General features: G+C 44.4%; 2 protein-coding genes across 5 annotated transcripts in view; one reads left to right on the top strand and one right to left on the bottom strand.

The window, feature by feature from the left end:
- Positions 1 to 10278, bottom strand: part of LOC139424423 (GLIS family zinc finger 2a) — a 44778-nt gene extending 34500 nt beyond the window's left edge. For 2 of the 3 annotated variants that reach the window (XR_011635937.1, XR_011635938.1), the window contains exon 1: positions 9288 to 10278. The gene's annotated coding sequence lies outside the window, so the exon portion shown is untranslated. The remainder of the gene's footprint in view (positions 1 to 9287) is intronic. The other variant, XM_071176212.1, reaches the window with a different exon arrangement.
- A 2580-nt stretch (positions 10279 to 12858) lies between these two features.
- LOC139424424 (transcription factor AP-4-like) lies at positions 12859 to 21960 on the top strand. Of its 2 annotated transcripts, none has more exons than XM_071176213.1 (7): positions 12859 to 13263; positions 15574 to 15739; positions 17172 to 17270; positions 17499 to 17672; positions 17926 to 18090; positions 18334 to 18483; positions 18706 to 21960. In XM_071176213.1, exons 1-7 carry the CDS (start codon positions 13181 to 13183, stop codon positions 18862 to 18864), a joined length of 996 nt encoding a protein of 331 aa, XP_071032314.1. In that variant the 5' UTR covers positions 12859 to 13180; the 3' UTR covers positions 18865 to 21960. The 2 variants fall into 2 exon arrangements, with proteins under 2 accessions (XP_071032314.1, XP_071032315.1); XM_071176214.1 differs by lacking the exon at positions 12859 to 13263 and adding an exon at positions 14620 to 14690.
- Positions 21961 to 25142: the final 3182 nt, after the last annotated feature.

A 25142-nucleotide genomic window follows, 5' to 3' on the forward strand; every position in this document is an offset into this window, starting at 1 on the left:
GAGGGTCTCTACTCTCTAGGCTCCACAACAGCCTCACTCCTCAAAGGCCAAGGAAGAAAAACCAGGAAACAAGAGTAGGGTTGTTATGGTGGTCATACTACCACCATACACCACAGTCATGAGTCATGACCGCAGTAAAATGCCATGTGACCATTGAGTCATGCTAATCTCTTATGCACTCTGGATATGCGTTGGTAGTACCCAACTTGCTAACTACCATCAGGTCCTAACGCTCTGGTACTCAGGGCTCTGTTGTCCCTCTAACCACCATCAGGGGCTAACGGCCTGGTACTCAGGGCTCTGTTGTCCCTCTAACTGCTCTGATGTCAATGCAAATGCAATGGAAAATCACATCAAACACTCATCATCAAAACAGTATTGTGTTTTTAAAAGTCCAAAAGCCTAAGATGTTGTTTCAAAGCCAAATACAATGAAATGGACAGCACTTTCTAAGGGGATGATTAGTACAAAACAACCATAAGCATATTAGAGCTGATGAATACACACATATTAGAGCTGATGAATACACACATATTAGAGCTGATGAATACACACATATTAGAACTGATGAATACACACATATTAGAGCTGATGAATACACACATATTAGAGCTGATGAATACACACATATTAGAGCTGATGAATACACACATATTAGAGCTGATGAATACACACATATTAGAACTGATGAATACACACATATTAGAGCTGATGAATACACGCATATTAGAGCTGATGTATACACACATATTAGAGCTGATGAATACACACATATTAGAGCTGATGAATACACACATATTAGAGCTGATGAATACACACATATGAGTCCCAGCCTGAAAGAATAAAACTGATTTTACTGGTTTTAGAGCCCATGGCATACAAAGCTGGGTTGGAGAGCCCATGGCATACAGAGCTGGGTTGGAGCTGGGTTGGAGAGCCCATGACATACAGAGCTGGGTTGGAGCTGGGTTGGAGAGCCCATGACATACAGAGCTGGGTTGGAGAGCCCATGGCATACAGAGCTGGGTTGGAGAGCCCATGGTATACAGAGCTGGGTTGGAGAGCCCATGACATACAGAGCTGGGTTGGAGAGCCCATGGCATACAGAGCTGGGTTGGAGAGCCCATGCCATACAGAGCTGGGTTGGAGCTGGGTTGGAGAGCCCATGACATACAGAGCTGGGTTGGAGAGCCCATGGCATACAGAGCTGGGTTGGAGCTGGGTTGAAGAGCCCATGACATACAGAGCTGGGTTGGAGCTGGGTTGGAGAGCCCATGACATACAGAGTTGGGTTGGAGCTGGGTTGGAGAGCCCGTGACATACAGAGCTGGGTTGGAGCTGGGTTGGAGAGCCCATGACATACAGAGCTGGGTTGGAGAGCCCATGGCATACAGAGCTGGGTTGGAGCTGGGTTGAAGAGCCCATGACATACAGAGCTGGGTTGGAGCTGGGTTGGAGAGCCCATGACATACAGAGTTGGGTTGGAGCTGGGTTGGAGAGCCCATGACATACAGAGCTGGGTTGGAGAGCCCATGGCATACAGAGCTGGGTTGGAGAGCCCATGGTATACAGAGCTGGGTTGGAGAGCCCATGGCATACAGAGCTGGGTTGGAGAGCCCATGACATACAGAGCTGGGTTGGAGAGCCCATGACATACAGAGCTGGGTTGGAGCTGGGTTGGAGAGCCCATGGCATACAGAGCTGGGTTGGAGCTGGGTTGGGGAGCCCGTGACATACAGAGCTGGGTTGGAGAGCCCATGACATACAGAGCTGGGTTGGAGAGCCCATGGCATACAGAGCTGGGTTGGAGCTGGGTTGAAGAGCCCATGACATACAGAGCTGGGTTGGAGCTGGGTTGGAGAGCCCATGACATACAGAGCTGGGTTGGAGAGCCCATGGCATACAGAGCTGGGTTGGAGAGCCCATGGTATACAGAGCTGGGTTGGAGAGCCCATGACATACAGAGTTGGGTTGGAGCTGGGTTGGAGAGCCCATGACATACAGAGCTGGGTTGGAGAGCCCATGGCATACAGAGCTGGGTTGGAGAGCCCATGGTATACAGAGCTGGGTTGGAGAGCCCATGGCATACAGAGCTGGGTTGGAGAGCCCATGACATACAGAGCTGGGTTGGAGAGCCCATGACATACAGAGCTGGGTTGGAGCTGGGTTGGAGAGCCCATGGCATACAGAGCTGGGTTGGAGCTGGGTTGGGGAGCCCGTGACATACAGAGCTGGGTTGGAGAGCCCATGACATACAGAGCTGGGTTGGAGAGCCCATGGCATACAGAGCTGGGTTGGAGCTGGGTTGAAGAGCCCATGACATACAGAGCTGGGTTGGAGCTGGGTTGGAGAGCCCATGACATACAGAGCTGGGTTGGAGAGCCCATGGCATACAGAGCTGGGTTGGAGAGCCCATGGTATACAGAGCTGGGTTGGAGAGCCCATGACATACAGAGCTGGGTTGGAGAGCCCATGGCATACAGAGCTGGGTTGGAGAGCCCATGACATACAGAGCTGGGTTGGAGAGCCCATGACATACAGAGCTGGGTTGGAGCTGGGTTGGAGAGCCCATGGCATACAGAGCAGGGTTGGAGCTGGGTTGGAGAGCCCGTGACATACAGAGCTGGGTTGGAGCTGGGTTGGAGAGCCCATGACATACAGAGCTGGGTTGGAGAGCCCATGGCATACAGAGCTGGGTTGGAGCTGGGTTGAAGAGCCCATGACATACAGAGCTGGGTTGGAGCTGGGTTGGAGAGCCCATGACATACAGAGCTGGGTTGGAGAGCCCATGGCATACAGAGCTGGGTTGGAGAGCCCATGACATACAGAGCTGGGTTGGAGAGCCCATGGCATACATACAGCGAGAGGCTGCCTGTTCCTCAAACGGTGGTTGGTGTGTGGAGTGAAATAACAGGAGTAGCCGACCCAGCATGATTGAAAAGGGAACTGGTGGGAAAGCAGCTTCCATTCGCTGTTCCAGTGCATGCGGATGACATGTCTTACTCCCGCTGAACCTGTTCCTGACCAATTGATAATGGGCCATTCTAAATGTAAAATAATTTGACATAATATTAAAGATTAAATAGGGTATAGAGGCACTGAGTTTGAAGGTTGGCCTTGAAATACATCCACAGGTACACCTCCAATTGACTCAAATGATCAGAAGCTTCTAAAGCCATGACATAACTTTCTGGAATTTTCCAAGCTGTTTAAAGGCACAGTTAACTTAGTGTATGTAAACTTCTGACCCACTGGAATTGTAATACAGTGAAATAATCTGTCTGTAAACAATTGTTGGAAAAATTACTTGTGTTATGCACAAAGTAGATTTCCTAACCGACTTGACAAAACTCTAGTTTGTAAAAACAAGAAATTTGTGGAGTGGTTGAAAAACAAGTTTTAATGACTCCAACCTACGTGTATGTAAACTTCTGACTTCAACTGTATTTACAGGGGAGTCAATGTGCGGGGACACCAGTTAGTTGAGGTAATATGTACACGTAGGTAGAGTTAACTAACCTATAGTTAGTTGAGGTAATATGTACACGTAGGTAGAGTTAACTAACCTATAGTTAGTTGAGGTAATATGTACACGTAGGTAGAGTTAACTAACCTATAGTTAGTTGAGGTAATATGTACACGTAGGTAGAGTTAACTAACCTATAGTTAGTTGAGGTAATATGTACACGTAGGTAGAGTTAACTAACCTATAGTTAGTTGAGGTAATATGTACACGTGGGTAGAGTTAGCTAACCTACAGTTAGTTGAGGTAATATGTACACGTAGGTAGAGTTAACTAACCTACAGTTAGTTGAGGTAATATGTACACGTAGGTAGAGTTAACTAACCTATAGTTGCATCATGCAGCCTACATATGTTTTCATTCCTAAGACATTCTAAAGTTTGTATCATTCACAACTAAAGGTGCCAAATAACACTAAATGTAGCATTTAGGACCTGTTTCGAATTATCACTTTTACGCTTAACATAGTCACTTTATACGCCCCTCTCTTTCCAGAATGGGAAAAATATCCTTTCTATTCATTCAGCTAAGTTCAATTATATTCTTCTTACTATAAAATCATATAATATCAAATAATAGCATGGGACTTATAAGCATATCTTGTCGGCTAAATGAACAAGTCTACAGCCTATGGCATGGCACATAGCCTGGTCATTTCATGTTTCTTTAGACCTGCCTAAAATAAATCATGGATTTATTGTGATGGTGTCTATTAAATAGATTTATTAGACTTTTTGTAAATGTAGATGTTCCAAAGGCGTGTCTCAGCGGTTTGTATGTGTGGAGGCCTGGAGATGCTAGACGTGTTGATGTTAATTAACGGTCAATTAACATGAGACCGTCAGTCTTTTACATGACAATAACCGGCTGACAAAAAGTAATGATTGCCACAGCCCAGCAAGATCAAGGGAGGGAGAGAAAGTATGAGGGAGAGAGAAAGGACGAGGGAGAGAGAAAGGATGAGAGAGAATACATGTGGGGAGAGAAAGAAGTGGAGAGGTGGGTGAGGAGAGAGGAGGGAGGAAAGAGGGAGGAGATGCGGAATTCCGTCTGTGTTTGTTTTGGAAGTGAACACACAGACGCACTGCTCTGTGGAGGATAAAGGAAAGAGGGATGTTTTATTTTCTTTTTAGAAAAGTGGGATGGAGAGAGGGATGTGTGGGTTGGGGGTCGGGGTTCGGGGGTCAGGGTGGCCAGGGGCCCTCATAGATGTATGGAGTCACACAGGTGGTGTTATGCATACTGGGGGAAACCGTGTGTGTGTGTCGATGTTCCTGTGTGTGTGTGTGTGTGTGTGTGTGTGTGTGTGTGTGTGTGTGTGTGTGTGTGTGTGTGTGTGTGTGTGTGTGTGTGTGTGTGTGTGCGTGTTTGTGTGTGTGTGTGTGTGTTTACCTGTGTGCATGTGTTTGTGCTTCAGCTGCTTCTGAGTATACATGTGTTTGTTCGTTCATGCATGAGTGTTTGTTAATATGTGTGTCTTGAATCTATGCATACATATGTGTGTATACAGTATATCTACAGCATGTGTGTGTCTGCAGTAGGCTGTGTGTGCGTGATTCCCCGGCCCATCCAGACCTGAAGAGAGAGAGAGAGAGAGAGAGAGAGAGAGAGAGAGAGAGAGAGAGAGAGAGAGAGAGAGAGAGAGAGAGAGAGAGAGAGAGAGAGAGAGAGGTGAATAAGACATTCCTGGGGGGAGCAGAGAGAGGCAGTCGTTAGTGGTTAGAGTCTAACAGGAGAAAAATGCCTGGTCTGAGCCCAGCCAGACTAGAGCCAGAGTACACACACACAGCCAGACTAGAGCCAGAGTACATACACACAGCCAGACTAGAGCCAGAGTACACACACACACAGCCAGACTAGAGCCAAAGTACACACACACAGCCAGACTAGAGCCAGAGTACACACACACAGCCAGACTAGAGCCAGAGTACACACACAGCAAGACTAGAGCCAGAGTACACACACACAGCCAGACTAGAGCCAGAGTACACACTCACAGCCAGACTAGAGCTAGAGTACACACACACACACAGCCAGACTAGAGCTAGAGTTAGAGGGAGGCCAGCTTTCCCCACTCTAACTGTGTGTGTGTGTGTGTGTGTGTGTGTGTGTGTGTGTGTGTGTGTGTGTGTGTGTGTGTGTGTGTGTGTGTGTGTGTGTGTGTGTGTGTGTGTGTGTGTGTGTGTGTGTGTGTGTGTGTGTGTGCATGTATGTGCTGCTATGGGGAGTAGAGTAGTGGGGAAGGTTTTCATAACTAGCTAGAGTTAAACCCGTTGAACTCTCATGTACAAACAGGGACAGTCAAAGACAACACAGGGCTTACCCAGCACGGCACAGCTCCAAGGGGTCCTTTTGCTATATCACACACACGGTTCCCCCCAGGACTTTGCTATATCACACACACGGTTCCCCCCAGGACTTTTCTACATCACACACACAGTTCCCCCCAGGACTTTGCTATAGCTTGTATAGGAGTATATACAGTTGGCAAGGGGTTGCTACGTACGTACACATGTTCATGTGCTCTAACACGTACCCTCACACACATTGTTGTTTCTAAGCTGTAGACTTGGGCGGTATACTGTATATACTGTATATACTGTATACATTGTATATCCTGTTTATCCTGTATATCCTGTATATACTGTATATACTGTATATCCTGTACATCCTGTATATCCTGTATATACTGTATATCCTGTATATACTGTATATCCTGTATATCCTGTATATCCTGTATATACTGTATATCCTGTACATACTGTATATCCTGTATCCCGGGGTAGTTTGACATGTTTAATACCGGGCCCTAAAGTTTGGTGGTGCGTGCTACGCCACTGCTTACAAATATAAGTTCATTATCTAAGATGTGCTAAATACATGATATCCAGCTCAGGCTCCAGCTATTCATTGGGTTTGCTAACTTGCTAGCTAAGTGTCTAGCTTACAAGACCAAGCTTCTTGGTTACAGCAGAGACAACTAATCCCCTCGTGGATCAGTATTATTTGTATTTTTTTACATTTGGAAAGAAATAACACCCTTTGTGTGCACTGCCGGTAATACCTTATACCCCAGTACGGTACAGGAAAGGTATGAAGGTATGAAAATCTGTATACCGCTTGACTCTAAAAAGCACAGTCATGAGTGTACTCATGGGACATTCACACTTCACACAATATGAGGTCCAGTAATCTGGTGTCTGGTGAGGTCCAGTAGAGTCAGTCTGGTGAGGTCCAGTAGTCAGTCTGGTGAGGTCCAGTAGTCAGTCTGGTGAGGTCCAGTAGAGTCAGTCTGGTGAGGTCCAGTAGTCAGTCTGGTGAGGTCCAGTAGTCAGTCTGGTGAGGTCCAGTAGAGTCAGTCTGGTGAGGTCCAGTAGTCAGTCTGGTGAGGTCCAGTAGTCAGTCTGGTGAGGTCCAGTAGTCAGTCTGGTGAGGTCCAGTAATCAGTCTGGTGAGGTCCAGTAGTCAGTCTGGTGAGGTCCAGTAGAGTCAGTCTGGTGAGGTCCAGTAGAGTCAGTCTGGTGAGGTCCAGTAGAGTCAGTCTGGTGAGGTCCAGTAATCAGTCTGGTGAGGTCCAGTAGTCAGTCTGGTGAGGTCCAGTAGTCAGTCTGGTGAGGTCCAGTAGAGTCAGTCTGGTGAGGTCCAGTAGAGTCAGTCTGGTGAGGTACAGTAGAGTCAGTCTGGTGAGGTCTAGTAGTCAGTCTGTTGAGGTCCAGTAGTCAGTCTGGTGAGGTCCAGTGGAGTCAGTCTGGTGAGGTCCAATAGAGTCAGTCTGGTGAGGTCCAGTAGAGTCAGTCTGGTGAGGTCCAGTTAGTCAGTCTGGTGAGGTCCATTAGAGTCAGTCTGGTGAGGTCCAGTAGAGTCAGTCTGGTGAGGTCCAGTAGAGTCAGTCTGGTGAGGTCCAGTAGAGTCAGTCTGGTGAGGTCCAGTAGTCAGTCTGGTGAGGTCCAGTAGAGTCAGTCTGGTGAGGTCCAGTAGAGTCAGTCTGGTGAGGTCCAGTAGAGTCAGTCTGGTGAGGTCCAGTAGTCAGTCTGGTGAGGTCCAGTAATCAGTCTGGTGAGGTCCAGTAGTCAGTCTGGTGAGGTCCAGTAGAGTCAGTCTGGTGAGGTCCAGTAGAGTCAGTCTGGTGAGGTCCAGTAATCAGTCTGGTGAGGTCCAGTAGTCAGTCTGGTGAGGTCCAGTAGAGTCAGTCTGGTGAGGTCCAGTAGAGTCAGTGAGGTCCAGTAATCAGTCTGGTGAGGTCCAGTAGTCAGTCTGGTGAGGTCCAGTAGAGTCAGTCTGGTGAGGTCCAGTAGAGTCAGTGAGGTCCAGTAATCAGTCTGGTGAGGTCCAGTAGTCAGTCTGGTGAGGTCCAGTAGAGTCAGTCTGGTGAGGTCCAGTAGAGTCAGTGAGGTCCAGTAATCAGTCTGGTGAGGTCCAGTAGTCAGTCTGGTGAGGTCCAGTCCAGAGAGCTTTCTCCTTTCTGTGATCGCTGCTGGATTGTATTATGATATTATTTTCCCACTGTCTCTTTCTCTGTGTGTGTGCGGTGGTGGTGGTGGTGGGGGGTGGGTCTGTTACAGTCCCGTTGCATCATAGCTTCTTAAGGGCCGCTTTGTCTCCGAGAGGCCTGGAACTAGGCCCTCTCTTTTCCTGCTGTGGTGATGTTGGGTGTATCTGCATATTGTATCTAGCTCCCCTCAGACTCCTTTTGCACTGTGAGTGTGAGTGTGAGTGTGTGTGTGTGTGTGTGTGTGTGGTCAAACTAAGGGCCAGTCATCTTTATTATTGGCCCACAATAGACCAGATGTAAGATTCCTGAAACCTCTGTGTGGGCATAACACACACTTATCAGTACGTTGACAAGGACTCCCACTGGACACAGACGTTCATTCAACGTCTATTCCACGTTGGTTCAACGTAATTTCATTGAAATGACATGGAAACAACTTTGATTCAAGTAGTGGGTGCCCAGTAGGCTGGTTGTCCAATCAAACACGTTCCCAGTGTTTCACCCTGACCTTTAGGGCTAATCTCATTATCTCCTTCTGGTTAGTGTTAAAAAAGCCAACTCTCTGTACACTTTAACTGGATTTAGGCTCCAAACTCTATCACTCCAAATGTCTCATATAGGCCTACCACTAAACTCACTGCAATCTAATCAAATGTTCTGGAACTAGGGCCTATACTATACTAGGCTTACTCAAAATGTCTCATTTGAGAGACATTTTGGAAAGGCCATTGTTGAAAATAAGGGCAGGTTAGGTCGTGAATGGTCGTGAACGGTCTATCACCTTTGACAGAACACTATTGCGCACTATTCCGGTTGGCTGGATATGATCTAGTCTGTGACAGACCGTTCAATCAAGTCACACATATGTAGCCTACATGTCATTTTTCTTGATAAAGCAGCCTGTGGTGAGATGTTAAAGGAACGAATATGGGATATTGGATATAATATCAAATGTGGCATTTAGGCTACACAGGCAAAATAATATGGTGTCCAGACATGTCAGACGGACAACATAACGGACCGTGACATCCAGTCTAGACCGACAACCGGTCACGAGCATCTTATGTCGGTGCCCTTTATCAGAGACAATTTCAACCAAATTTCCCACAGGAGTCGAATTTATCAAATCTACGTAGTCTATAAATATAGTAGTTTACATACATTACCACAGAGAAATTATTATAGGGGAATAAAGGACACGTATGCAAAGTAAGAATCTGTCATGGACTCCCATGGGAGAACATGGATGTCTGAGTGCCTGTGTGTGTTTACCTTTTATAAAAGCCTTGTCTCCACTGGACGCGAACGTATAGTAAGTATCCTTGTCGGCTCTCCTCGTTGGATGTCTCCTCTACTGTCACTTCTCAGTATCTTCTTGATGTGCACACATCCGTTTCAAACGGTTGATAGGCAACAGAAGGGTGGCTATTCAAGAGACAAGTTTAGTAGGCGCTTGTCGAACCTTTGTCGATGGAATATAATGTATATATAACAGACTGTACGGAAAATAAAGACATAAAAACCCACCCAAAGGAGTCCGTTCGTTCTACTGCTATAGTTCTTTACAGATAGGCCTAGCTTGTCGCAAAAATAATCATCTGTTTTTCTGCAAGTATGGAAATCCAGGACGCACTGAAAAAAAAACAAGTCCAGCAGAAAAAGAACTTTGCTTTACAGAGTCTCGAAAACAAACCGAGCCTCGTTGTCAATAACCACAACACTGTTAGGAAATAATGTCAACACTGACATTCGTCAAATAGCCTATGTTAGGATAAAATATAGCTTCAAGCTTGCGCTCTTGGAAAGAAGGTGCATCGCTTAGTTACGACGCTAGTCAACTGCCTTCTCGGTAGGCGGTCATCCCCCCTAGTTGTCTTTTTAGAAGAGGGCGGGGGGTGTCATCGGTCTATGTGGGTGCGCAGCTAACCATCGAGATGGAGAGGAGGTGGTGGTCGCTGGCAGAATTGGGTCCTGTCTGTTTTCTCTTTCCTTCCTCCCTTCCACTGTTCGCTTCCAGCGGTTGTCTCTCACGATTTCTACTCCAATCGTTTGCTTGCCTCAGCTGAGCCGTGCGTTGCTCTCTGTCTTTCTATTCTCTCTCTCTCTTTCTCTTTTTTCCGGCTACACCCCTCAGCAGGAGACGTGACTGTGTGGTTCCAGCCTCCCCGTGGTCGTCTGCTGTGTACGTAGACAGACCAAGACCCAGTCCAGCCCCTATTCCCCCAAGCAGCCACCACCACTCCTCTGTTCCGTAACAGACCCTAGCAGCCTACCTCTTCCAGCTCAGCGCATGCCTCCCTTGCCTTCTCGTTCCCGCCTATCACTTCCCGAACACGAAGGTTGTCCTCGGCTCATTTCCAACCTTTCCTTCAAGTCTCTCTCTTTCTCATGTTTCTCGCCCTCAATTCAATTCAAAGGGCTTTATTGACTTGGGAAACATATGTTTACATTGCCAATGCAAGTGGAATAGATAATAAACAAAAGTGAAATAAACTATCAGAAAACATTACACTCACAAAAGCCTCTCTATCTGAAGAAAGAAAACAACACTCGAGTGAACAAAAAACACACGCATCTCTCTCACAGATATTCTCTATTTCTCCGTTTCACAGCTGACTTCTCCCTTTCTTCATCTCTCTGTCTCTCTCTCTCTCTCACACACACACACACACACACACACACACACACACACACACACACACACACACACACACACACACACACACACTTCTTCTCCTGAAGAAGGCACAGTGATGCCAAAACGTTGGTGATTTACCCGATAAATGACTGGGAGTCTAAATATAGTGTGCACTCACTTTATTTTTTATAGCTTATAGTTCATCTGCCGTTAGACAGCACCTCTAGATAAAATAATTGTATATGTGTGTGCACCAGCTCATGTTTTGTATTCGACATAATAGGTTATTGAAATACCTGGATACTTATAAAGTTTTGTTTATTTTTTTATGTTTGGGGTGCACACTTTGGTTCGTCACTAGTTTCCACAGCCACAAAGTCATAATTATGGCTAAACCCTGCCTATTTCTTTAAACTTAGCCTTAAACCTAACATTAACCTGTTACATAGGCTAGCCTTATGCCTAACCCTAACATTAACCTGTTACATAGGCTAGCCTTATGCCTAACCCTAACCTTAAACCTAACCTTAACCTGTTACATAGGCTAGCCTTATGCCTAACCCTAACATTAACCTGTTACATAGGCTAGCCTTATGCCTAACCCTAACCTTAAACCTAACCTTAACCTGTTACATAGGCTAGCCTTATGCCTAACCCTAACATTAACCTGTTACATAGGCTAGCCTTATGCCTAACCCTAACCTTAAACCTAACATTAACCTGTTACATAGGCTAGCCTTATGCCTAACCCTAACCTTAAACCTAACCTTAACCTGTTACATAGGCTAGCCTTATGCCTAACCCTAACCTTAAACCTAACCTTAACCTGTTACATAGGCTAGCCTTATGCCTAACCTTAACCTTAAACCTAACCTTAACCTGTTACATAGGCTAGCCTTATGCCTAACCCTAACCTTAAACCTAACCTTAACCTGTTACATAGGCTAGCCTTATGCCTAACCCTAACCTTAAACCTAACCTTAACCTGTTACATAGGCCTAACCCTAACCTTAAACCTAACCTTAACCTAGCCTTATGCCTAACCCTAACCTTAAACCTAACCTTAACCTGTTACATAGGCTAGCCTTATGCCTAACCCTAACCTTAAACCTAACCTTAACCTGTTACATAGGCTAGCCTTATGCCTAACCCTAACCTTAAACCTAACCTTAACCTGTTACATAGGCTAGCCTTATGCCTAACCCTAACCTTAAACCTAACCTTAACCTGTTACATAGGCTAGCCTTATGCCTAACCCTAACCTTAAACCTAACCTTAACCTGTTATATAGGCTAGCCTTATGCCTAACCCTAACCTTAAACCTAACCTTAACCTGTTACATAGAATAGCCTTATGCCTAACCCTAACCTTAAATTAAGACCAAAAATAAAACGTTTGTTTTCCTGAATTGATGTGAAACAGCTATCACGAAAACCCACACCTTGGTTTGATGACCATAACTGCATGAGAAGGTTTAGTCTACCATCTACTGGTCAAAGGGTGCATGGAAAAGCTGTAGAATTTTTTCTTAGAAAATGAAACATCTTAATTAACAAAAATAGAAATGTGAAGATTGTGGAGCATATTCCGTTGTCCTATATCGCATAGTTATAGCCTATACGCCTATACTCATTCGTCTATACGCCTATACTCATCAAACTACTGCAACATTCCCAGATAGGCTATCACACAACGCCTAGTTTTATGCCATACTAGACCAATAGCCGACTTACTATAAGCTATTGGGCTATACTGGCTATATAGCTTTAACCTGAATAAGAATAGGCTACAATCCATTTCGATAAGTTACCATGGCTATCATAATGCTACTTGGTAATAAGGTTTTTATTACGGTATAGGCATAACATCAGGACTTTCAAATGTATTTGACCTGATAGGCACTGGCATAACAACATGTCATCTATTTTTGTTTTTAAAGAATATAATAAACTAGAATAGAATATATCGTTGTTTTATAGAATATAGGCAAATGGGTTGTTTGTTATTGTACTTGACTTTGGTTTGTTGCCTTGGCCTGGCCTCCTGTTTTCATTTTCTCTTTGGTGTATTTTAAGTGTCTTTATAAGCACCAGTTGGCCGTTCCTTGTTCAATAGGCCCTACTGCTTCTGTCTCAAAGTAGCTTTTTGTTTGTGCGTAGTCTGGTCTGCTCTGCAAAGAGAGAAAAAGCTCCCGTGCTCTCCTTGATTCCGACCAGCTGTTTCCCGCCTCGAGACACAGAGATCAGCTGCAAACACACACGTAGTAGTAGGCGGAGGCGCCACACGCACGCAGGGAAATCCGCATCAGCTGGAGCCACACACAGTTAGCTTAGCTAGACTTTTAGCTACAACCTCCAACGATCAATAATACTACGCAATAGTTAGCTATGTGCAATCGAACATAGTACAGGAGTGTATTTGTTATTTTTACGGCAAGGAAATAGGAAAAATAGCCTCCAAAACACAGAGCGGGCTCAAGGGGTTACAGCTGAAGATATCTAACGTTAAGTAGCTTGGTAGCTAAAGCATGGAATACTTCATGATGCCTACGGAGAAGGCTTTACAACAATTCAAGAAATCGGAGAAGGATGTTATTGGAGGGCTTTGTAGGTGCGTATTTCATAATCACGCTTCCGATAAGATGTGTATTGTGTGTTTTGATTGCAACTGTGAGTTATCTGCTTACTAACTAGCTAGTAGCCTGCATGTAGTTAGCAATCTAGCTACAACAATATTGGCACAACATTGGTTGAAGGAAGCTCTTGTTAGCTGTGCGCATATGAGCGCATACCCCGAGGGCGGGACGAAAGCAATCATTAAATATGTGTCCCGAAACATCGTAACGGCTAGTGGTATTAATAATGGCCGTTGGTGGTTACAGTTGTAGCGAACAATGTAAATAAATACTTGAAATCGATACATTATGTATCCAGCTAACACGAACCACGTGGTTACTAATCACACTGCCCGCTGCTGTGTAGCTAGCACCCGCTAGCTCGCATTCCAGATGTTGTCTACGGTGTTCCTTCCCCAACAGGTCGACAAAAATAATGCAGTTATACTTTTGTGACACAACCTAACAGTATGTGCGTGTTTACGGGCTTTGGGTCACACATGTAGGGAACCTACGAGGTGTAGCGAGTAAATATGCCTGCCTTGGCTAGCCAGCTAGCTCGTGGGTAGCGCGGCCATGCTTATGTGTCGCGTACTGAAATTGGCTAAGCTCTCGAGCTTAGTAGCATGGCGGTGGTGTGTGTTCAACATCCGCAACAGCATTTAAATAATAAACATCACACAATTTCGTCCATACTAAGTTATATTTAACTACTTTAATTGTATTTATTCATATTTTGTAGAAAGACCCCGTTTTTGTGAAGTCGACGCTGTAATAGTGTTTCAAATAGGTAGGCAAAAAGCATTGTTCTCCATGTGAAGGGGGTGGTCTTGGTGTCAAATTTCACCAGGCTACCAAACTAGCTACGTATTTTGGCGAAGGATTTGCACACATTACTAGTTCGCTAGCTACTAAGTGTATACATTCGGTTTCGTTGGTCGGCAACAAGCTTGTTAGCTACCATATATATATATATATATATATATATATATATATATATATATATATATATATATATATATACGTGCTAGCTACAATATTTCGTTGTACTAAGTCTGCTCACTCAACCAATGTATGTGAGAAGCGCTCGATCAACCAGGGGTTTATAGCTAAACACGCTTCTATAATCTTTTGGAGCAGAAACAGAGTTTATGAATGAAGGCAGCGTTCAAATCTAGATATATTTATTTTATTTATTTGTAATTATTTATTTTTAACCTTTTTTACTTGGCAAGTCAGTTAAGAACAAATTCTTATTTTCAATGACGGCCTAGGAACAGTGGGTTAACTGCCTGTTCAGGGGCAGAACGGCAGATTTGTAACTTGTCAGCTCGGGGAATTGAACTTGCAACCTTTCGGTTACTAGTCCAACGCTCTAACAGTAGGCTAGTCTGTACTAGTCTATAGGCTCACATCGTCAATGGTTTGTTTGCATTCCATCTCAAAAGTATTAGGTTTTTGGTTGTCCATTTAACTTTTTATTAGCATTGATTTAGGCATATCTAATTTGTTTTGCTTACTGTACTCTATTCAGTTGACTAAACAAATAGCTATTGTGTGCGTAGATAATCGGTCTGCTAACAGGCCTACATTTCCCCCTCTTAAGATGTTGTGTGACAGTTAACTGTCTGTCGCGTTGTGAATGATTGTAAGCCTAGCTGTCAGACACGTTTCCCGAGATCTGGTTATTCTACTTCTTTGTGAACCTTGTAGAGCATGGTTTCCCAGTCTCTGTCCTGTGCCCCGTTTTGTTTTTTACCCTAGCAGTACACAGCTGATTCCAATAATCAAAGCTTGAGGAGTTGGTTATTTGAATCAGCTGTGTAGTGCTAAGGGGAAAACCAAAATGTGCAAGGGGTGGGCAGGACCAAGTTTGGGGAAATCCTGTTGTAGAGCGTTCACTGATGTACACTGATGTTATCTCTGGAGGTTATATGGTTTACATATTATCTGGCTGAGTAAACAGAACAGGGTAGGTTAGCAACCAATAAATGGGTTGAAGGGGAGTGAGTTCAGGGAAACTCAAGGACCTGACCTTATAGCCCTAGTCACTAACCCAAGTGAAATAGGTGGGGGGTGTGGTTGCAGGGGGGTGGGAAGGAATAGCGCCGTACTACCTGCATGTGCACTGTTTTCCACCAAGCTACATCGGCATGATAGGAATTTCTAACCATGTCATTTCTAATTAGACACGAGGTGAAAAGCAGACTAAACTACAATAAATCTGAATAAAATGTAACTTTTGTCTCCATTTCCCTCTGTCCTTCTCGCCATCTCTCCTTCTATCCCATCATCTCTCCCTTCAGTCTGGCCAACATCCCGCTCAGCCCGGAGACTGCTCAGGACCAGGAGAGGCGTATCCGGCGGGAGATCGCCAATAGTAACGAGCGGCGCCGCATGCAGAGCATCAACGCAGGGTTCCAGTCGCTGAAAACACTCCTGCCACACACAGACGGCGAGAAACTCAGCAAGGTAGGAGAGCGGGACCATAATCTAACTGTGTTTGTGTCCATACTAGAGGTTGGCCGATTTCAAGTTTTCATAACAATCGGTAATCCGCGTTTTTGGACACCGATTACTAGTTTATCTAGCTTGTCCTGCGTTGCATATAATCGATTCGGTGCCTGTTAATTTATCATCGAATCACAGCCTACTTCGCTGAATGGGTGATGATATAACAAGCGCATTTGTGAAAAAAGCACTGCCGTTGCACCAATGTGTACCTAACCATAAACATCAATGCCTTTCTTAAAATCAATACACAAGTGTATATTTTTAAACCTGCATACTTAGTTAATATTGCCTGCTAACATGAATTTCTTATAATTAGGGAAATTGTGTCACTTCTCTTGCGTTCTATGCAAGCAGAGTCAGGGTATATGCAGCAGTTTGGGCCGCCTGGCTCATTGCGAACTGTGTGAAGACCATTTCTTACTAACAAAGACCGTAATTCATTTGCCAGAATTGTACATAATTATGACATAACATTGAAGGTTGTACAATGTAACAGCAATATTTAGACTTAGGGATGCCACCCATTCGATAAAATACGGAACGGTTCCGTATTTCACTGAAAGAATAATGAAATGATTTTTCCGGATTTGACCATATTATTGACCCAAGGCTCGTATTTCTGTGTGTTTATTATATTATAATTAAGTCTATGATTTGATAGAGCAGTCTGACTGAGCGGTGGTAGCAGAAGCATTCATTCATTCAAACAGCACTTTCCTGCATTTGCCAGCAGCTATTCGCTGTGCGTCAAGCACTGCGCTGTTTATGACTTCAAGCCTATTAACTCCCAAGATGAGGCTGGTGTAACCGAAGTGAAATGGCTAGCTAGTTAGCACACGCTAACTAGAGGGACGGAAGCTATACTGTTACACTGGCAATACTAAAGTGGCTATAAGAACATCCAATAGGCAAAAGTTAATGAAATACTAATGGTATAGAGGGAAATATTCCTATAATAACTACAACCTAAGACTTCTTACTTGGGAATATTGAAGACTCATGTTAAAAGGAACCACCAGCTTTCATATGTTCTGAGCAAGGAACTGAAACGTTAGCTTTCTTACATAGCACATATTGCACTTTTACTTTCTTCTCCAACACTTTGTTTTTGCATTATTTACACCAAATTGAACATGTTTCATTATTTATTTGAGACTGAATTGATTTTATTGATGTATTATATTAAGTTAAAATAAGTGTTCATTCAGTATTGTTGTAATTGTCATTATCTCAGTATCAGCTTTTTTTGGTCCTCCAATAGTCTGTATCGGCGTTGAAAAATCATAATTGGTCGACCTCTAGTCTATACCACCCATGGAGGATTCAAGGAAACTGTTTCTGAGAGTATTGAATCTGACCTAACTTTATGATATTATTCCTGTCTATTCAGGCTGCCATCCTACAGCAGACGTCAGACTACATCTTTGCTCTGGAGCAAGAGAAGACCCAGCTACTGCAGCAGAACAACCAGCTCAAACGCTTCATACAGGTAGACATTCATACATTCATATTACCTTCATATAGCCAAGTCTAGCCATAGAAATGATTAAACATATTGTAGCTTGTGACTTTTTTAATATGTACAAAAGTAGATGCACGTGTAATGTGATCCATTACATTTGTGTGTACAGTATACATCCGCAAACTATTAACTGTTCATGCATGGCCATAACTAGTCGAAATGCTCCCTCTCACCCGATCTCCTCTCCTCCTGCAGGAGTTCAGTGGTTCCTCCCCAAAGAGGAGGCGTGGGGCGGAGGAGAAGGATGAAGGGATCGGCTCCCCAGACATTCTGGAGGAGGAGAAAGCCGAGGAGCTGAGGAGAGAGATGTTGGAGCTCAGACAACAGTTGGACAAGGAGCGTTCGGCGAGGATGATACTGGAGGAACAGGTGAGAGAGAAGGATGGTGGGCGGGGAGATGTGGGAGAGACTACTCATCCTGCTGTCCCTAGCCAGAGGGGGGAGTTAGAAGAAGGGATGGAGAGAAGGTTGAACTAAGAGGTGGTGAGACTGAGGAGAGGTGAACCAGTGATGGGGAAGAAGGATCTTATGAGGGACTGAGAATGAAAAGAGGGAAGGTAGAGTGAAGAGGAACAGACATAAAGACTGATCACCCTTCTCCCCCGTGTCTTTGTCCATCCAGGTGCGTTCTCTGGACATGGTGCTGCACCCAGAGAGGCTGAAGGTGATCACCCAGCAGGTCCAGGAGGAGCAGGCTCACATCCAGACCCAGACCTTACTGAGGCTGCAGCAGCTCCATGCAGAGACCAGCGCAGAGAGGGACAGACACGCAGCACACAGCCCACAGGTACAGAGACACACGGGTTACAGGTGGAGGACACAGGCGGGTCACAGGTACAGAGACACAGACGGAGAGAGAGAGACACACAATCCACAGATGGGGAAACTCAAACCGTTTTTGAATGGAAAGAATGTGAATGTTTTATTTCCCTTCCTCTCCTTTGTACCCTCTTACTCCTAATTTTTCACCTTTTCTCTCTTCTCATTTCTCAAACTCTTCTTATTCTCACCATCTCTTCTCCTCCTTTAGGTGCGGTCCCCAGCCCCCACTCACCACCCCACGGTCATCGTCCCCGCCCCCACGCTGACCCCGCACCATGTCACCGTGGTTACCATGAGCCCCGCCTCCAACACCAACACAGTGTCAACGTCCCGGCAGAACCTGGATACCATCGTACAGGTGAGGGAGAGTGTGTCCTTGTGCTCTGTAGGGTTTCTATAGTGAAGTTCAGTATGTGTCCCTGTGCTCTCTATGATGTCTGTAGTGCTATAGTACTGTGTGTGTTTGAGATAGACAGAGAGCGTATGTTTGAGTGTGAGGTGTATAGATAACCCCATTACATATAGCGTCACTGAATCATGACCTCTAACCTTAGAATTCTCTATGACCTCTGCCTTCCAGGCCATCCAGCACATCGAACGTGCCCAGGAGAGGAGGGGCAGTGCTGAGGAGGAGAGGAGACGAGCAGTCATCGTCAGCCCTGCCCACGTCTCCATGGATACCACCGGCTCTGACACGGCCTCCGACAGTGAGGGAGAGGAGGACTGCTCCATGAACTAACACAGAGATACACATACTGTGTTCTCTATACAGTTTCAGACAGCATGAGCCAAGGCTGCTCAATGAACTGTTAGCTACCACACACACACCTATACATATATATATATATACACACACACACACACCAATACATACTGTATATACACACAACGTGTTCTCTCCAGACAGTTTGAAATCAAGGGAGAGGACTGCTTGATGAACTGTTCGCTGCCACACACACACACCAATACAAACACAATCAGACAGCATCTGATTGGTAGAGCGAAACAATGACATTTGTTCTACTAAAATCCAAATTCAATCATAAACCAGTGACCAACAAATGGAACACACACACGTTAGCGATTCCCACCCACTGTAGAAGACGATCACAAAGATTCCCTCCAGACGCCTGACTACTTTTTGATATAAATGTTTGTTTTTTTGAACCTGTCTTTGGCATTATAATGACTATGGAGTCAGCCAGTAGGTATGATAAGCTCTGGTCAGATCGTGTGCTTTTAAGTCACAGATGAAGAAGTTAGACTGCCATATTGAGCTATCGTAAAGGGCTTTCCAGACACAGCTGCAGCGGGATTCTTTTCAGGCGGAGCGATCGGCGTTGCTCGTGAAGGCTGCTCAGCCGAGGCGGAGAAAATGGGTATCTGCTCTAATTTGGCAACCTTGCTCCGCCCGATGGCTTCCTATCTGGAAAGTCTTTAAGACAATAGACAGCGATAGGTTGGCTCTGGCAGAATACAACACAGCTGGTACTTAGCTGGATCCCATCAATCACATGATTGAATGAAAGTTACAGAATAAGCTGTGTCACTAGCTCTATTAGGGTTCCATAGGAGCAGTGGACCATCTCTTCACCTTTCAAAGTTGTTTTCCATCTTTTCTATCAAGAGTTTTCCTAAGTGTCGGGTTTACCAAGAAGAGGATAGTTTCCAATTAGGTCTCTTGTTGATTTTTGTTTATTTCAGTGACTATGCACTAAACGTTTTTAGGTATTTATGCAATTCCAAGCTACAGTAAATTTGTTTTATAGGCGGGGTAGTGTTGAATATTAGGCCAAAGTGTTTTTAAAAACATCACCCCTTCACCCAATATGAATCTATGCACCTCCCAACAAGAGAACATAACATGCATACAGTATAGACAGACGGGTTGGTTGTCTAGCAACAAAACCAATGCATGTGCAACTATGGGGCAAAACAGACAGGATTGGCTAAAATTGTTGACATGTAAATTATATTTTGTCTCAATGTTTATTGAAAACACAAATACACTTCTCTCAAATACATTCTTACAGTTGTTGGTTAGCTAGCTAGCTAGCTATTGAATTTGAGCCATAGTCAAAACACCTCAAAACAAGACATGTTATCAGTAACGAGCTGAAACGAGCCACCTACGATTCCCCACAAGGCAGCTTCCAGGCATTGTTGCATGCTATCTGACCGCTCAGAATCATAATACCACACGGCCTCATCGATGCGTGTGCATAATGTTTGTGAAATGCTCAGCCAACCCGTCTTTGTCAACGTGTACAGTCATAACACACATGTAACTACATGCATTGAAGAATGTAGTGTTTTTCTCTGATGGTGCTAACAGGGATCGTATGCCCTCTGAGACCCCCAACTTTTACCATTCGATTTTGAAACCCCCCTGTTGGCATATCCTAAGCCAACGGGTAGCGCTCAACTCCTACACAAGCACTGAACTAGACATTTGCCCCAGTCCCTTTCTCCTCGTACCCCTCCATGTTGTCAGTTTGTTTTGGGAACGGGACTGGAATCCCTGTTATTTCTCTGGAAGCCTGGAGTCTCACCCACTTCCTATGATATGTTGATATGATGCTACGGGTCAGGAGTTTTTCCTGAACCATGTTTAAGGCTACAACTAGGGCCATGAGTTTTCCTGTATAGATCTCGTGATCAGGGAAGAACAGGAGTTTCTAGGAATGCTGAATCTGAAATGATGCTGTAAAAACATTCCATTTATTTAGTTTTTTCTTCTTTCATCCCTCCATGCTCTATTGCCAATTGATGCTGTGTTCGTTTTTTGTCTTAAATGTTATATTTTTCTGGGATTTCCTTAGTCATCGTCTACATATGAAACGGCACCCTATTCACTACATGAGGCACTGGCCAAAACTAGTGCACTATTTAGCATATAGGGTTCCGTTGTCGACGTAGCCACGGTCTACAGGAAGCTCTTCCTGTGTGAGAACTTGGCTCCAGTGGGACATTTGGGGTGACGAAGCTAATTCATTTTGTGATTCAACTTCATAACTGGTTACAATATTATGTCCATTTAGCCTAGTCCCAGATCTGTTTGTGCTCTTGCCTAACTCTGTTGTCATTGTCAAGCCAAAACGCATGACAATTCCATTAGGAGTTGGCAAGAGAGCAGAAACATCTTATTGTCTGTTGTAGGGGGAACTTCAAATCTGGTTAGAATAGTAGCTATACTTACTGACTACTGTGTTATGTCCCAAATGGCACCCTAAATAGTGAACTACTGTTTACCAGGGCCCTGGTATAAAGAGTGCACAAGGTAGGGAATAGGGTTCCATTTGGGACACCGCCAGTATCTTCATCGTCCTCATCAGATATATTTATCTTTTTGGTTGTTTCTTCTGTTCAGTATTTTTTTATGCTGAAGATGTGTGCATCATATTTCAGCACTGGTGTCCTGAGAGATTGTTGGTTGTTAGAGAATCTCTTAATAATCAACAATTAGAGATTATTGATATGAAGCACTTCCCGGTCTGTACTGCCTGAATCTAGGACGACGATGGCGCCGCAGATTTTTACTATGTTGATCAAGCTCTTTTCGCTGTGACTTAAAACCGAACAGCTGTGTTTCTCTCCTTTTCTTCAAATATGTTAATTTCTCTCATCTCTCTCTGCCTGCTCTCTGCATCTCTCCTTTTGTCCTATTTTTTTAATTACAGACATTTGTATATTTTTTTAATTTCTTTTTTTTTGTCAGTCCAGGTCGATGAGAAGCTGTTATATTTTGTTTAAGAAAAATGAACTTGTTGGGAAAAACAGGCCTTTGTAAAGAAAAAATACAATAAAATTTGTACTTTGTTTTTTAATACATACATACATGGCTTACATTTTTATTTGACCTTTTTGAATTACAATCAATTTGTTAAGCTGCCACCCTGGACCTTTTACAATTTTGTTTAAGTATTTAAAGGCCCCAGTGCAATAAAAAATGTTTTTTAAAGATATTCCTTACCCTATATACAGTACCAGTCAAAAGTTGGGACACCTACTCATTCAAGGGTTTTTCCTTATTTTTTTACTATTTTCTACGTTGTGGAAAACAATGGAATCATGTAGTAACCCAAAAAAACAAATCAAAATATATTTTAGATTCTTCAAAGTAGCCGCTGTTTGCCTTTGACAGCTATGCACACTTGGCATTCTCTCAACCAGCTTCACCTGGAATGCTTTTCCAACAGTCTTAAAGGAGTTCCCACATATGCGGAGCACTTGTTGGCTTATTTTCCTTTACTGCAGTCCAACTCATCCCAAACCATCTCAATTGGGGTGAGGTCGGGTGATTATGGAGGCTATGTCATCTGATGCATCACTCTCCTTGGTAAATTAACCCATACCCTGCCTGGAGGTGTGTTGGGTCATTGTCCTGTTGAAAAAAAAATGATAGTCCCACTAAGCACAAACCAGATGGGATGGTGTATCGCTGCATAATGCTGTGGTAGCCATGCTGGTTAAGTGTGCCTTGTATTCTAAATCAGACCATGTCCCCAGGAAAGCACCATCACACCACCAAGCTTCACGGTGGGAACCACATATGCGGAGATCATCCGTTCACCTACGCTGCGTCTCACAAAGACACGGTGGTTGGAACCAAAAATCTCAAATTTGGACTCATTAGACCAAAGGACCAAACAATGTATATGAATTGCTTCAGTCTAGTTTTAAACCCCATCATAGCACTGAGACTGCACTTGTGAAGGTGGTAAGTTACCTTTTGATGGCGTCAGACCGGGGCTCTGCATCTGTCCTCGTGCTCCTAGACCTTACTGCTGCTTTTGAGACCATCGATCACCACAGTCTTTTGGAGAGATTGGAAACCCAAATTGGTCTACACGGACAAGTTCTGGCCTGGTTTAGAACTTATCTGTCGGAAAGATATCAGTTTGTCTCTGTGGATGGTTTGTCATCTGACAAATCAACTGTAAATTTTGGTGTTCCTCAAGGTTACGTTTTCGGACCACTATTATTTTCACTATATATTTTACCTCTTAGGGATGTCATTCGAAACCATAATGTTAACTTTCACTGTTATGCGGATGACACACAGCTGTACATTTCAATGAAACATGGTGAAGCCCCAAAATTTCCCTCCCTAGAAGCCTGTGTTTCAGATATAAGGAAGTGGTTGGCTGCAAACTTTCTACTTTTAAACGGGGACAAAACAGAGATGCTTGTTCTAGGTCCCAAGAAACAAAGAGATCTTCTGTTGAATCTGACAATTTTGATGGTTGTACAGTCGTCTCAAATAAAACTGTGAAGGACCTCGGCGTTACTCTGGACCCTGATCTCTCTTTTGACGAACATATCAAGACTGTTTCAAGGATAGCTTTTTTCCATCTACGTAACATTGCAAGAATCAGAAATGTTCTGTCCAAAAATGATGCAGAAAAATGAATCCATGCTTTTGTCACTTCTAGGTTAGACTACTGCAATGCTCTATTTTCCGGCTACCCTGATAAAGCACTAAATAAACTTAAATTAGTGCTAAATACGGCTGCTAAAATCCTGACTAGAACCCCCCAAAAATATCATATTACCCCAGTGCTAGCCTCCCTACACTGGCTTCCTGTTCAGGGCTAATTTCAAGGGTTTACTGCTAACCTACAAAGCATTACATGGGCTTGCTCCTACCTATCTTTCCGATTTGGTCCTGCCGTACATACCTACACGTACGCTACGGTCACAAGACGCAGGCCTCCTAATTGTCCCTAGAATTTCTAAGCAAACAGCTGGAGGCAGGGCTTTCTCCTATAGAGCTCCATTTTTATGGAATGGTCTGCCTACCCATGTGAGAGACGCAGACTCTGTCTCAACCTTTAAGTCTTCATTGAAGACTCATCTCTTCAGTAGGTCCTATGATTGAGTGTAGTCTGGCCCAGGAGTGTGAAGGTGAACGGAAAGGCACTGTAGCAACGAACTGCCCTTGCTGTCTCTGCCTGGCCGGTTCCCCTCTCCACTCTGATTCTCTGCCTCTAACCCTAGTGGCTTACTGGTGCTCTTCCATGCCATCCCTAGGAGGGGTGCGTCACTTGAGTGGGTTGAGTCCCTGACGTGGTCTTCCTGTCTGGGTTGGCGCCCCCCCTTGGGTTGTGCCGTGGTGGAGATCTTTGTGGGCTATACTAGGCATAGTCTCAGGATGGTAAGTTGGTGGTTGAAGATATCCCTCTAGCGGTGTGGGAGCTGTGCTTTGGCAAAGTGGGTGGGGTTATATCCTGCCTGTTTGGCCCTGTCCGGGGATATCATCAGATGGGGCCACAGTGTCTCCTGACCCCTCCTGTCTCAGCCTCCAGTATTTATGCTGCAGTAGTTTGTGTCGGGGGCTAGGGTCAGTCTGTTATATCTGGAGTATTTCTCCTGTCTTATCCAATGTCCTGTGTGAATTTAAGAATGCTCTCTCCAATTCTTTCTTTCTTTCTCTCTCTCAGAGGATCTGAGCCCTAGGACCATGCCTCAGGACTACCTGGCATGATGACTCCTTGCTGTCCCCAGTCCACCTGGCCGTGCTGCTGCTCCAATTTCAACTGTTCTGCCTGCGGCTATGGAACTCTGACCTGTTCACCGGACGTGCTACCTGTCCCAGACCTGTTGTTTTCAACTCTCTAGAGACAGCAGGAGCGGTAGAGATACTCTCGATGATTGTCTATGAAAAGCCAACTGACATTTACTCATTTACTGTTGCACCCTCAACAACTACTGTGATTATTATTATTTGACCATGCTGGTTATTTATGAACATTTGAACATCTTGGCCATGTTCTGTTATAATCTCCACCCGGCACAGCCAGAGCCAGAAGAGGACTGGCCACCCCTCATAGCCTGGTTCCTCTCTAGGTTTCTTCCTAGGTTTTGGCCTTTCTATAGAGTTTTTCCTAGCCACCATGCTTCTACACCTGCATTGCTTGCTCTTTGGGGTTTTAGGCTGGGTTTCTGTACAGCACTTTGAGATATCAGCTGATATCAGCTGATGTATAAATACATTTGATTGATTGATTGATTGAT

The sequence above is a fragment of the Oncorhynchus clarkii genome, chromosome 13, assembly GCF_045791955.1.
Source record: "Oncorhynchus clarkii lewisi isolate Uvic-CL-2024 chromosome 13, UVic_Ocla_1.0, whole genome shotgun sequence".
NCBI lineage: Eukaryota > Metazoa > Chordata > Actinopteri > Salmoniformes > Salmonidae > Oncorhynchus > Oncorhynchus clarkii.

Excerpts from the sequence above, each read along its gene's own strand:
- LOC139424424 (XM_071176213.1), top strand. The coding sequence starts at position 13,181 with ATGGAATACTTCATGATGCCTACGGAGAAGGCTTTACAACAATTCAAG. Across the intron at positions 13,264-15,573 it reads GTTATTGGAGGGCTTTGTAG|TCTGGCCAACATCCCGCTCA; the intron begins GTGCGTATTTCA and ends CTCTCCCTTCAG. Across the intron at positions 17,271-17,498 it reads AGCTCAAACGCTTCATACAG|GAGTTCAGTGGTTCCTCCCC; the intron begins GTAGACATTCAT and ends CTCCTCCTGCAG.